The sequence below is a fragment of the Anopheles ziemanni genome, chromosome 3 (assembly GCF_943734765.1).
Source record: "Anopheles ziemanni chromosome 3, idAnoZiCoDA_A2_x.2, whole genome shotgun sequence".
Classification (NCBI taxonomy): Eukaryota; Metazoa; Arthropoda; class Insecta; order Diptera; family Culicidae; genus Anopheles; species Anopheles ziemanni.
Genome location: NC_080706.1, coordinates 35,754,579 through 35,768,206, shown reverse-complemented (window position 1 = coordinate 35,768,206; position 13,628 = coordinate 35,754,579). Strand labels below are relative to the sequence as shown.

At 49.1% G+C, this 13,628-nt stretch overlaps 3 protein-coding genes across 4 annotated transcripts in view; 2 read left to right on the top strand and 1 right to left on the bottom strand.

The window, feature by feature from the left end:
• Nucleotides 1–3,923, bottom strand: part of LOC131289364 (protein Pixie) — a 369,862-nt gene extending 365,939 nt beyond the window's left edge. Inside the window, exons 1-4 of one of the 2 annotated variants that reach the window (XM_058318601.1) lie at nt 3,854–3,923; nt 1,998–3,544; nt 1,681–1,915; nt 1,541–1,604 (exon numbers count right to left, since the gene is read on the bottom strand). In XM_058318601.1, the coding sequence (XP_058174584.1) occupies nt 1,554–1,604; nt 1,681–1,915; nt 1,998–3,541 (1,830 nt within the window). In that variant the 5' untranslated portion in view covers nt 3,542–3,544; nt 3,854–3,923 and the 3' untranslated portion in view covers nt 1,541–1,553. Of the gene's footprint in view, nt 1–1,122; nt 1,605–1,680; nt 1,916–1,997; nt 3,545–3,853 lie in introns of those variants that run through there. The other variant, XM_058318599.1, reaches the window with a different exon arrangement.
• Nucleotides 3,924–4,310: 387 nt separating this feature from the next.
• LOC131286355 (signal recognition particle subunit SRP68) lies at nt 4,311–6,547 on the top strand. The gene is made up of 2 exons (XM_058315302.1): nt 4,311–4,532; nt 4,644–6,547. Exons 1-2 carry the CDS (start codon nt 4,415–4,417, stop codon nt 6,374–6,376), a joined length of 1,851 nt encoding a protein of 616 aa, XP_058171285.1. The 5' UTR covers nt 4,311–4,414; the 3' UTR covers nt 6,377–6,547.
• A 1,111-nt stretch (nt 6,548–7,658) lies between these two features.
• Nucleotides 7,659–13,059, top strand: LOC131287949 (uncharacterized). The gene is made up of 6 exons (XM_058317043.1): nt 7,659–8,010; nt 9,247–10,641; nt 10,713–11,407; nt 11,466–11,634; nt 12,185–12,382; nt 12,449–13,059. Exons 1-6 carry the CDS (start codon nt 7,659–7,661, stop codon nt 13,057–13,059), a joined length of 3,420 nt encoding a protein of 1,139 aa, XP_058173026.1.
• Nucleotides 13,060–13,628: the final 569 nt, after the last annotated feature.

The following is a 13,628-nucleotide window of genomic DNA, read 5'->3' as shown; positions in this document are numbered from 1 at the left end:
TTATATAGACCTTCTCAATCGTATTTTACTATTCATCGTTCTAAAATTTCCCAACTCGTCCAATATCCGGTGGCAACATAACATGCTTACTTTACATCTACAATAACTACACTCAGAGAATACAACTTTCGATACCATTACCCTGCGATGAGTTATTTTAAATAACTGAGCGCACACCATCCAATTCTTGTTATAGAAAAATAATGCGAGTAGATGCTGAATTTTAAGAATGATAAAATCAATTAGGTTAAAGTATAAGGAACATATAGTTCTACATAGGTTGGCAGTAGGTTGAAGAAGTCTAAAATTCAACAAAAATAAGTCTCCAAACTAATGGTTTAAAGTAAAAAATTGAAATATTTCAGCTTATTTTTATGTTACTTTCCAGATATTAATTACATTGCTCCATCTGGCCGTTTCATCACCTGGCCCTTTTCTGGAAATGTGTGCCGACCCCTGCCTTACACAATAACCATTCCAGTACCGCCGGAATTATCTGAATATTATAACTCAAATATTGGAAATTTTTTTTTTAATTTACTGTAAAAATTCTTCATATCGATGAAGTGTATAGATTTGCTTACGAAAATGAATTCAGTTAAAAGCAATACATTTTATAAAATAAGCAAATTTGTATGTGTTGTTTTGCTTTGAGCTTTGCTCACCCTTCAACTAACCTGTTGATTGATAAAAGATTCTGTTCCTTTATATTTATTCAAGATCGGTAGAATCTTACTGATTCATAACTTTGGCCAATCTGGATAGAACCAGGTATGAAGAAGTTTTTATATTTTACACTAATTTTACTAACTTTTCTCGCTTTACTTATTCTTAACTTTCATCAAGAGTTCCCCGTTCTGACGAGAGGAAAGAATAGTGGTTATTTTATATTCAAATGCAATGTATTGGAATTTTTAACTTTTTCGAAAATTTCGAATAACAAAAACATTAAAGTTTTGCCGTTATGCAAAGAAGTGTACAATCTACATTCGTGTACTTGTGGAGACGTATTTTCTAACATTATTATTTAAATTCGGAATTATTCGGTGAAAGCATGGATAACCAGAACTCTAAAGCGGTTTTAATTTAAATATGCTCAATGAAAACCTTACATACGTTCCGTTTTGTCTGCCACATTTATTACATTCTTTATTAACTGTACGAAAGAGAAAAAAGGTCACTACAAACCAAACGTCGCGTGAATATTTAAAAACGAAAAAAACGTCCTGCTATCCGTCACGTGTAAATGTATGTATAACGTCGATTTTAACACTCTTGTGTCAACGAAAAAAAAAGCTCATCCTTGCATTCTGTATCCAAATAATAAAGCATGTTGAAGCTGCTATAAACAAATTCTTCCAAAAAGTAACAGAAATGATGTACCACTCAACCGCGTTTTTGGAGTGTACGAAAAATAAATGGCTCGCTGATTCCTTGATCCCCTCCTCCAGCCATACTGACGATTATTTAAAAAGTTACTACGAGAGAAAATCATCACCTGGAGTGTATCATCCGGCACCACTTTATGCGGGGCGGGGGGATGATCGTCCTGCTTAGGATTCCTCGTAGAAGAAGTACTGTCCGGCACGCTTTTGCTCCACATCCTGAAAGGGTTGGTTTCGATAGGTTCGTTTTCAGTATGGTTTGCGTTTGTTGTGAGTATCGAATACCGAGGCTTACCTTCACCGAGTTCAACTTGTTGATTCTTGGTCGGAAATTGTTCGGATCGCGGCGGAATGTGATCTCCAGTAGCTCCAGGAACCGATTCATACCATTTAGCAGCGACTGTGGCGTGTGAGCGGTCGTATCGACGGACGGCTGACCCTCGAACACGATGACCCGGTCAGCGAGATACGTGGCCATGATGAAATCGTGCTCCACCACAAAGCCGGTCTTTTTAGCGTGCAGAATGTATCTGGAAAGGTGAGAGGGGGGTAGTAAAAAAAACATTTGGTGAAAGTCTCCTCTAATGAAGCATCGGTATGCTGTAGTTTTACCTCTTGATGACCTTGGCCGCAATGAGACGCTGCTCGGAGTCCAAATAGGCGGAGGGTTCGTCGATCAGATACACATCGGCCGGCTTGCCGAGACAGAGCACCAGCGCAACACGCTGCAACTCACCACCGGACAAGTTCTGCACCTCCTGGTCCATGATTTCTTCGATCTTGAGCGGCTTCATGACGTCCGCCATAAACTGGGGATGGATGTAGGCGTCGCGGATTTTCTCGTGCAACAGGTAGCGCACGGTCGATTGGCTCTTGGGGGAAATTTTCTGCGGCTTGTAGGAAATGTTCAGCACCGGCAGCTCCTCCGACTCCTCGTCCGGCTGCAGATTGCCCGCCAGCATGCGGATGAAGGTGGTCTTGCCCGTACCGTTCTCTCCCAGCAGCACGATGATCTCCGAGTCGCTGAACTGACCATCGTTCACGGTGAGCGTGAACGATCCGAGCTTCTTCTTCATCGTCGGGTAGACGTAGTGGCAGGTGCGCTTAATTTCCTCCTCCGATGCCGACTCGGACACCTTGAACGTGAGCGATTCCGTCCGGAAGCGCATGTTTTCCGTGTGCACGTAACCGTCGAGGAAGATGTTGATGCCTTCGCGCACGGAGAAAGGCATCGTCACGACACCGTAGCAACCGGGCACGCCGTACAGGCAGCAGATGAAGTCGGACAGGTAGTCCAGCACGGACAGATCGTGCTCCACGACGATGATGAACTTATCGGGGTGGATAAGCGAACGGATCGTCATGGCGCAGTTGAGACGCTGCTTCACGTCCAGATAGGACGACGGTTCGTCGAACATGAAGATGTCTCCGTCCTGGATGCACACCATGGCGCAAGCGAAACGCTGCAGCTCCCCACCGGACAGGGCCTGGATCTCGCGATCGCGGATGTGCGTCAGATCGAGCAGATCGCAGATTTCCGTCTGGTTCTTGCGCTCATCCTTCTTATCGAGCAGCGCCGCCACCGTACCCTTGATGGCCTTTGGGATCTGATCGACGTACTGCGGCTTGATCAGGGCTCGCAAGCTGTCCTCCAGGATTTTGGTGAAGTAGTTCTGCAGCTCGTTGCCGCGGAAGTACGCCAGAATGTCGGTCCAGTCTGGTGGCTCCGAGTAGCGACCGAGGTTGGGCTTTAGCTTGCCGGCCAGGATTTTCAGCGCCGTCGACTTGCCGATACCGTTCTGGCCGACCAGCCCGAGCACCTCGCCGGGACGGGGAATCGGCAAGCGATGCAGCTTGAACGAGTTCTTCGAGTAACGGTGCGTCGTGTGCTTGTCCAGGTTACTCGGCACGTTGATGATGGTGATGGCCTCGAAGGGGCACTTCTTCACGCAAATACCACAACCGATGCAAAGCTCCTCGGACAGGGTGGCGATTTTCGAGTCTACCGCCACCTCGATACACAGCTTGCCCATCCGGACGACCGGGCAGGACTTTTTGCACTCCTGACGGCATCGTTTCGGTTTGCACTTGTCCGAACTCACGATCGCGATACGCGTCTGTTTGTCCGTCTCTTCGGCCGCACGGTTTCGAGACATTTTCTGGGGAAAATAGAATAGAAAGCCATTAGAAACTTCCAACACGTAAGGCGTTTCCGGCGGGATAATTCCAATCCAAAAGTGAAAGGTCAGTGTTCGTGCGTGTACGTGTGGCAAAACATGATCTGGAACCACGGAACGGGGAACTAAACTGGCTTAACAGCACTCGGTTTTAACCTCAACAGCCAGCTGGTAGACCACGGGTACGTTTGTTTACAACGTGTCGACTGGCGAAATTTCAATTACACTCTTGAACAGCACTGAAATGTTCAACAAAATACACTAAATTAGGACCGTTCTGAACGAACTTACCTGTCGAAATTTATGATTTCGGACAGAAACGAAAGGAAAGTTGTGCGTGTCAACCGAGTTTTCGCTGCGAAAGGAGACAACGTTGGTCCGAGATCAGGTTGAGTCATTTGAACAAATTTCACTCGCAACTGGTTGTCAATTGTTCAAGCGTGTTGTCGTGAGGTTGCATCAAACAGAATTTTCTTTTTTAAGAAATTAAATTAATTTTATGTCGTATGATGCGCTCAAACGAAAAATTTCGCTTCAGTTGATAAACGCTTCGAAAAATTGTCGTAGCAACTTTTTGTCAAATTTTTGACTTTCGGTAGCAGTGTAAGGAGCAAAATTCGCAAACAGTGCGAAAGATCGCAGAATGTCGCAGCAAGCTAGGTATGGCTAGACCTTGTGTTCTGCATTGACCATGTGGTTCGGCTGTCATGTTTTGTCAACACGACAACCAACTGTCAAGGACCAAAAATTCTTGACTTCGTGTCGTGCCGCAAAAGCAAGATTTCACCGAAAAGTTTACTATTGAAAAACACCTTCAAATCGGTGAAAATCTTTGGAAATACAGCAGACAGTATGGTGGAATCGATGGCAGAAAAGGCTGAAGTGAGCAAAGAAAATGTCGATCCAGCTAAAGAGGGCATGGAAGTGGACGAAACGAGCGACATCCCTGTGAAGGTGTTTACGGTGGAAAGTAAGTGGAACGTGGAAAAAACAAGAAGTGTGAGGGAAGAACTGACTGGATGGTTGAGTTCCGATCGATAGAGGGATGTTTTTAAAACCAACCTTTCGTTATGCTTTCCAGTTCTACGAGTTATTAAGGACATGCAGCTTCAGCATGGTCTCCGACACGGAGATTATCAACGTTACCGTGGGTATTGCTCGCGGCGCGTTAAGCGTCTTCGGAAGACGCTCAACCTGCCACAGGGCGACCGTCGACATTACAAAAAGCGCGACGTAACGCTGGTCAATCTGGAAAAAGCGGATGCTGACGAGCGGTTCATTCACATACCGCTTATGCTGGCCGAGCGTGCCTGGTCGTATGCGATGCAGCTGCGCCAGGAGTCTAACACGGAGCTCCGCAAACGGTTCCATCTGATCGAGAAGCTGCGCAAATCGTGCGTCTACGCGCTACAGCTGCAGGAACTATGCGCCTCGGAACGTTGTGACGCTCGGACGAAGCTGGAGGCCGAAGCTTATTCGGCCTGGATTCACGGATCGTTGCATTTCGAGCTGAAACTGTGGCAATCGGCCGCCGAAAATCTCAAAAAGGCGCAGGTGATCTACGAAAATCTGGCCCAGGCCATGCCGGAAGAGGAGCAAACGGTTTACCGTGCGAAGGTGGAGGAACTGAAACCGAGCCTGCGCTACTGTGCGTATAATGTCGGCGAATCGTCCGTTAACGATCTGCTGGAGATGCGCGGCCAGGCCGGTCTGCTGGGCAATCTGAGCCACTTGGTGGCGCAGACGAAGGCCGAAAGCATGGAAGCATTCCAGATGACTGAATGGCGTGGCCGCAGCGTGACGGTTCGTCCCGAGAAGGTTCGGCTGTTCTTGCTGAGCATTCAGGAGCTCGGCAAGAGCATCGAAAAGGCAAAAGATTTCCCGGCAAAGATAGAGCTGCTGGAGAACGTACTGCTCGACTGCAAGGACGCCATCGCGGCCATCAAAGACGAAATCAAGCAGGATCCAAAGCTACGCCAAACGTCAAACGATGCTGGATCTGCTGGGTTAGTTGGAATTCAATACCTATTGGCTTACATGTCGTACACCAGGCTGAAGTTGACGCTGGACCGCAATCTGTTTCTCGTGGCGCAAGCGAAGCTAACACTGGACGACCCGAACGCGACGGAAAAGGTGCAGCCGAACAGTGCCGGAAAGAAAACGAAACCGCAGGATTTGTCCCGCTTGTACGAGATCATTTTACAGAACGTGACCGAAATGCAGCAGCTGAGTGGCATGGAGAACGATGCGTCGTACCAAGCCGAGATGGAATCGCTCGCGCAGTCGTTCCGTGCGTTCCGTTGCTACTACATCGCCATCACGCTGGTGGCATTGAAGCGTTGGCGCGAAGCGGTCGCCATGTACGAGCGCTCCAAGAAGTACGCCACCGAAGCCGTCTCCGCCAAGACCACCTGCAGTGACTTCGATCTGCGCACGGAATTGAAGACGCTGATCGCTACGATCGAGGGCTGTAAGTTTTCGGCCCACGCGTACAGCGTGCTGGAGGACGACACCGCGGACGATTCGGTTCTGTTCGGCAAGAGTCAGAAATCGTCCAAACCGCTGTACGAACGACTGTCCCACTACAAGGAGGACGCATCGCTGAACTCGCGCAATCCGAATGTGTTCAAGCTCGTGCCGGAAATGGAACCGATCCCCGCCAAGCCATTGTTCTTCGATCTAGCGCTCAACTTTGTCGAGTTCCCGTCGCTGGAGGACAAAATCGAACAGAAGGCCGCCGGAAAAGGCACGACAGCTGGTATGTCCGGGTTCGTCAAAGGCCTATTCGGTTGGGGTGGTAGTGCCGCCAAGTAAAGCCCGACCCGAGGTCACTTCGCATCGGAAAGGATACTTCCTAGTAGGGACATTCGGTATTTGTTGTTTTTTGTTTACTTTTCCATTCTTTTTTACATTTTTCACCACCACCCAAACAATGGTGGCCCTAACTACCTTATCAATAAACTCAACAATCCATATGTATGAAAATTTACTCTCTCTCACAAACATTTTAGTAGAAAACCAAACCGTTGGAAAGAAATAATCGGTAGTTTGGTCGACTTCCCACCTGCAGCTGTCACACGTCGAAGGATCGTTCACCGAGCAACCAACTACACGGCCGGAAGTGGTCACATGCGCAGTGCCGGGAAGGATGTGTCAGTCCGCATTTCACCTCCAAAATCCCATTGGTTGGACATTGCACCCGCATGTTTAGCCGTATGTGTGCGTGTTTATCAACAGAAAACTTTTTCCACCACGACGAGGCGATTGAGGAAAAAGTGCTGTTGCAATTCCCACCACTTTTCCCGCGGGAACCCTTTATCATTTCCACCGCGTTCCGCGCGCTCCATATGAATGGCGCGCACCGCATCCGACTGCTGCGACGGTGTTGGTGCTTCTGTGGTGACTTTTTTCCACCAACCAACCAGTGGCAATCGCTCGCGGACGGTGCCCTGGTGCGGACCGATTTTTCATACCGTGCGGTGCCAGTGAAAAAGGTGCAAAGGTGGAAAACCTATCACATTGAACCCATTCGCACCTGTAGCGCGAAAAAGGGCGAAAAATCGTTCACCTGTTTTTTTTTTTTCTTCGTGGTCGAGTCGAAAAGCAGGCTGTTGTGGTGCTTATGGACGAAAGAGTAATCCGTTTATCGAAACGAAAAACGGGTCGCGTGTGTTGCTACGTGGTGGTGGGGAAGGAAATTTTCTGTCGCCTGCACATTCCGTCACATATGTTAGCAAAAAAGTGCCCATCCGAGTGGGCTGTGACGGTGGAAACCATCGACCCCGTGTGGATGGAGCGTTATCCTTGAGCGCACGGGCTGGAAAACGGTAGTATTCTTAAAGAAAGCTTGTGCACCAGTGGGCCTTTTTCCGGCAGGCAGGTTTTTGTTCGTGCGAACTGGAGCGGAAAATCTTCTGGAAGCGCACAGCACGTCCTTCCACACGCTCGGTTGTCACCGTGGTGCAGTGCTTTTCTGCCAGAAGAAGGGATACATTGCTACGATTGGCGATAGACCGTGGGTGCCAAAGTGGTGCGCCGTCTGCTAAGGTCACTGGTGGCCGGTCGGAAAGGTGGGAGAGCGGTACAGTCGGCCACCATGGAGCTGATACGGAAGAAAATGAAACCGTACCAGCCGTCGGAGCAGCTGGTGGTGCGCGAGAGCGTCAGCCTCAGCATGGACGAGGACCTTAGCGATGACGTGGAGGACGAGGTGTTCATCCGGGACGGGCGCACCTGTCGCACGTACGAGGACCGAGGCGCCAAGCGGCCCCTCATGGCGCCGAGGCGCAAGTACGGCAAAGCAACAAGTGGCAATGGGAGTGCGGGCGGCGGCAGTGCCGTTGGTGTGCGCTCCTCCAGCCCCATCCTCAAGAAGTACCGCCGCCGGAAGTGTTGGCACTGCTGCGAACCGTTCTGCTACGGGCTGGCTGCCGTGACGGTGCTTATCGGTAAGTTTGCCTGCAACGTCCCACCGGGAAGCGAATGAAGGTGCTCAAGGACACAACACACACACACACGCACGACGTGATGCCCCAGTGCCAGGGTTTTACGGCCGTAAGACGCAATAAAAAGATGTGTTCGGAAACCGCACAACAGGAACCTGGGGGCGGGGGAGAAAAAAAAGAACGTAAATGACGATTCGCAAAAGATGTGAAACACGCCGCCAACTGCGTGCGGGCGGTTGGAGTCGACACCGTCGTCTGAGGTGGCCATATTTTCGCCCCGGTTGGTTGTTAATTTTAATGAGTTCATGCATTATTGACACCAACTATGGCAACGCTGGAACACGCTGCGGGCTGACTAGGACCTTTTCTTGGTTCTTCCTCCAGAAGCGGTTTTGGGGCAAATTCTGGGACCGGTCTTTATTTCCCCCGGGAGATTGAACACTTTCACTGGCTCCGGTTAACGTATGGATCCGTGGGTAGTTCATTTTCATTTAGTTGAAGATACGCAGAAAACATTATTGAGTTTGGTTCGTATGATTAAATCAATCAATAACAATTGGATTCCTGTGATGCGGCCTTGAAACGATGATGACTCGTGTATCACAAAATTATCGAAACTAAGTTTTTTCGGGTTTATATGAACCAAAGCGAGTTTGGGACGACTGCTTCATGGTTTCTACCTAATTTTATGAAAAAATTAGGCTCATAAAACATCTCTGTTTGGTTAGATCAGGTTTGAATCGACCCCTAGAGAATAAGCTCCCTAGAAGTGGTTATAGTTAAAGAATAGCGGATTTTACTTTGAATTTTCTCTTTCAACTTTAAATGGTTCATGCAATTTAACTTATATTAAATTGTTGAGTTATTTCTTTAAATGATCAAATTAACTTCTTAGTGCTTTGAAATCTAAGAAGGTATAATTTAGAACAATTTGTATAGTTTTCACAGTTGAAAGTACTTTTCTTTGGGATACACTCTTACCGACGAGGATTTACGCATTAAAAATCATTTCGAATTGAATGCGTACAACGTAATAAACTTCAGCCTTAAATTGGATACCATCATCAAATCAAATCAAATAAAAGTCCTGCTGATTCCGCCTTTTCCTAATCTCACACGGATCCAGTTTTGGATTAATAATTTTGTTTTCTGTGCACCCTTAAAACAAAACAACTTATCCGCTCACAAACACACTATTTCCAATTACTCCTAATGTTCGTCTGTTGATTTATGTTGCAGGTTTGATAGTATTGGCCGCACTACTCCTGACGGCCTTTCCCCAGCCGCTGCAGAAAATCAAGGTGTGGTTCCACAAGGAGTCCGCCTTCAGCAGTGGGATCATCCGCGACAAGTTCGGTAGCCTGATGTACACGGCGGCGGACGGTTTCGGCGACCGTAATGGCTCCCTCGAGATGGTACCGTGCACACGTATCACCGTGCAGAACGTGTGGACGCGCGTGGTGGCCCGGGTGAGCAGTGAAAGCCCGTTGCGAAAGCTGGACGTGAACGGGGACGGTGTGGAGGACGTCATCGTGGGCTACGGCATCGACGAGCTGATGGACGAAGGCATCCGGAGTTACATCCCGCAGTGCACCTCGCGCAAGACGGGCATCACGGACCTATGTGGTGGGGGTCTGCTCGCCCTGAGCGGGGTCAATGGCGAAACGCTCTGGCAGCACTGGACTTCGTTCACGATCTTCTCCCTCAAGTGCAACATCGACATCAACTCGGACGGTGGTAACGATTGCGTGGCGGCTGGCCGAGGAGGGCTTATTCTCGCATTGAACGGACGCAACGGGCGTATTCTGTGGGAGCTGAAGGACTTTTCCGACCTGGAGAGCTACGCGGAGATCAGCATCGATCTATACACGATCAACGTGGTGCGCGATTTGAACAGTGACGGCATCGCGGACATCCTGGCCGTGCACGTGGAGGAAACTCAGCGGGCGCACGGTGGCCACATCAAGCTGATCTCGGGTGCGACTGGAGCGATCATGCACAGCATTCCCACGCCCTACCGGGAGGAAATGTTCGTCCCCATCCAGGTGCTACCGAGGGCGGACGGGACGGAGCTGTTTCTGGTGGTTACCGGTGGACAGAACTCTCCCGGCGGGGTGTACATCCTGCGGCCGGAGAGCCTCATGAAGTACCCGGGCGAGAGTGCCTTCGAGCCGATCGTTCGAATGGACTCGTCCGGCTTTATGGTACCGGCGGTGCTGACCGACCTGAACGGTGATTCCGTCGAGGACATTATCGTGAGCTCGTTCAACTCGACGGTGTACGCGTACGACGGTGCCAACCGGACGCAACTGTGGTCGTACACGCTGGCCGACTCGGAGAGCGTCAGTTCGATCGTGCCCGGCCACTTTGACCACGACAACGTCACGGACTTTATGGTGAAGTACAACACGGGGCCGGGTTTCCCTATCTACTACTACTCGCAAACGATGATCATCAACGGCACGAACGGGAAGCCATTCCTGGACAGCTCCATCAAGGACGCGGGAGGGCCAAATGGGTTGCTCGGTGGCATCACGATTTCCCAGACCGGTGGTGGTGATTTCTTCCTTCACTGGCAAATGCAGTGCCGGAATCGAACGGCGGACACCACCGACGAGTACCAGTTTATTCCAGGTAAGTAGGCGCTGTCGGGTTGTCGTAGAAAACGTGGCACTCTTGGATTGCTTGATCCGTGTCTGTTTCAGAAAGTGACGTTATTCAACAGTCACGTGCGGACACGTGCGCCCTTCGCTACAATCAATCGTCGGTGCTGAAGCTGTACGCCATCACGCGCCACGTGGAACCACCCGGGGCAGTCATTTTCTCCTCCGACGATCTCACCATTCGGTTGAACGAAACGGCGAGTAGTTCGGATCAATCACCGCCAGGTTACGTGGCGCCGATGAAGCATCCCAAGATGAAGCTGAAGGGTCGCAACGATGGTCAGAGCAGTGCCGCCAGGCAGAAGAGTGCCTCAGTGGAAGCACCCGCCATCGGTCAACCGGCCGTACAGGCTGATGTGCATATGGACAAGAAGCTAGCACCGGGTGTTCAACAGACCGCACCACAAATACCCGTCGGTGTGGTAGTAGACAGCCCTGGGCAGGCGGCGGCCATCGCGGCACATAGTGGAGGAAGAAGAAAATCAAACTCTCGCGGAGAACAGCAGCAACAGCAGCAAATGGCCGTAGCACATTCCATCGATGCGCTCGCCGAGGAGGAGGCCAAACGTCAGGAAAAGCTGGCCCTCAATAATGTCTACAAAAAGTACATTTACAACGCGAATGACGAAGACGAAGGAGGAGATCTAGTCGGATCGCCTCGTGTCGCTGATGGCGTGAGGGATGCCGAGGGAAAGCCGTACATCTATCTTCCCTACGATCAGGTTGAGGCGGATTCGGTAAGATTTATTAGAACGTTTCAGAATTTCCCAAATTAATCAAATTTTACTTTTAAAGCGAAATCCTTTCCTTACGAATCAAATCCCTCCGGCACCAGGAGGGCCGATGGACTATGACTATGGGGCACCACCGTTAGAGGACGATGGAAGGCCAATCCCTTCGCCCTACAATCGGCCACGGTACCGCTCCAACGGACGAGACGTTCGAAGCAAGTTTGGTGTTTTTGGTAAGTATACATTCTGGTTAGTTTTTTAGTGAAGTTATTGGAGATTCCTTAAATTCCCTTTCTACGTTAATTTCGCAATTGACTTGAGTGTACTTAAAATGTTTGCTTACTTGAACAATTTCTAAAATTACTATCAACATTTTTTCTCTTGATTTGTCTGCTGTTCATTTGCTCCATTTATTGCTTAATTTGATTTAAAAGTTTTTTCTATAAAAATCAACCTTCTTCTACATTTATCTATATCATCTGCGTTCGTTCAGAACTTTTTCACCTTCAAGATTCTGCTTTTAATCATATGAGACCCTAAAGATATCGAAGAAATAGAAAATGGCTCTTCTGAAGGTTAGCAAAGTTTGCGTACATTAAAAGCATTTTTTCTGAATTCTGTTACTCTTTTCCTTGATACTTTCCAAGCGATTTTTTTGAAAGAATTATTTAAAAATTAGATTCTAATAAGCATAGCGCTCTGAAGATCTTCAACCAATTTTACCAAAAGTCACATCCTTTGGGATAACACTGGACCGATTTCGTTTCTTTCGTCCCCTCGCAGACGATGTCGACTTTCATGACCGCTCGCTCGAGGAGCAGGTCTTCAACGAGTCTAATCCCAACTCGCAGATCGTGAAGAAGGTCCTGCTGAACGATGAAATTATCGACGATCTCAAGAACGCCGATCCTGGCAGCAAGGGCTCAAAGGAGACCCTCTGGGATCTGGAGATGGAAAAAGAGGCCAAGGAAGCGATGAACGGTAAGTGGATGGACGCGTTCCCATGGGGTTTTTGAAAAATTCATTTGGATCTTTATTGTGCTTTAGATGTAAATGCGATGAACTATGAGTTCAACAAGGTCAAACGACAAACCACGGGGGGAGGAGCGAGTGAGGTATCGACAACCGCAAGCAATAGCAAAAGCACGATCGGAACCACGATGGGCACGATCGTTCAATCGCCCAGTTATGCGCCTCCAGCTCCGCCGAATGAAAACATCCTCCCATCGATCGCGTCGACGGGTGTGCTGCTAAAGTCGATCGGTGGAATCGGAACCGGTGCACCAGTCCCACCCAACCCAACCCTCGACTACGTGTTCGTGATGAACATACGTGAGTCGGAGTCGTATCCACCGCTGTTTCTCGATTCCGATCTCAGCTGCATCCAGGAGAAGCTGCAGGCATATCGGACGTACCGCAGCGAGGACATGCTGCAGCTGGAGAAAAAGTTCCTGGCGCAATGCCTCAAGGCCCGTCTACCGAATTTGCAGCCCGCGTACCAGCGGTTCGAGACGCAGATCGTCATAACGCGGCTCGAGATTGGCTGTTCGTGTAGCGCCGAGTTGGATCCGGCACGCGAAGTTTGCTCCAAGCTGCACAGCTACGAGCAGCAACGGTGGACGCAGTACATGGGTAACGAGGGCAACGGGCGGTATTGAACCGGCGCCGGAGAGAGAGAAGTGCTGGTCAACTGAGACAGATCACTCCCAAGGAGCGGGGAGTACAACAATTTTTGTTAGCCCACGGGTTCGATTCTACGAATTTGGGGTAACTTTAAGGACACACGTTTCTGTGTCCCTCCGGTATTTGTTAAATGAGATTTTATCTGGCTCTATCTCTTTCTCACAAGGAGGATAATCCTCAATCTAAATGAGAATCGAAAATTGCCCGCTTCGATTGTGGCTCAAGCAAACGCAAGATACCTTTTAACTGCTACCTTTTCTCATACTTTCCACACTTGGTAAAGGCATTCGGCCGGGGAGGAGCTGATTGATTGCTGCACGGATGGGGTGTGCATTTCTTACCTTCGATTAACACTACACAAGGCGGCAGGACAAATCCAACAGGACCTTCATCTCATCCGCCCTCTGGCGGTGTTGGTTGGGTCAGGTTCAGATTGGACAAACAGAGTCGAAGGATAATTCCGGAGATACACAACTATCTATAAATATATATATACATACAAATATATCATTTATAATCGATCATGAGTATTATCGCGCACATC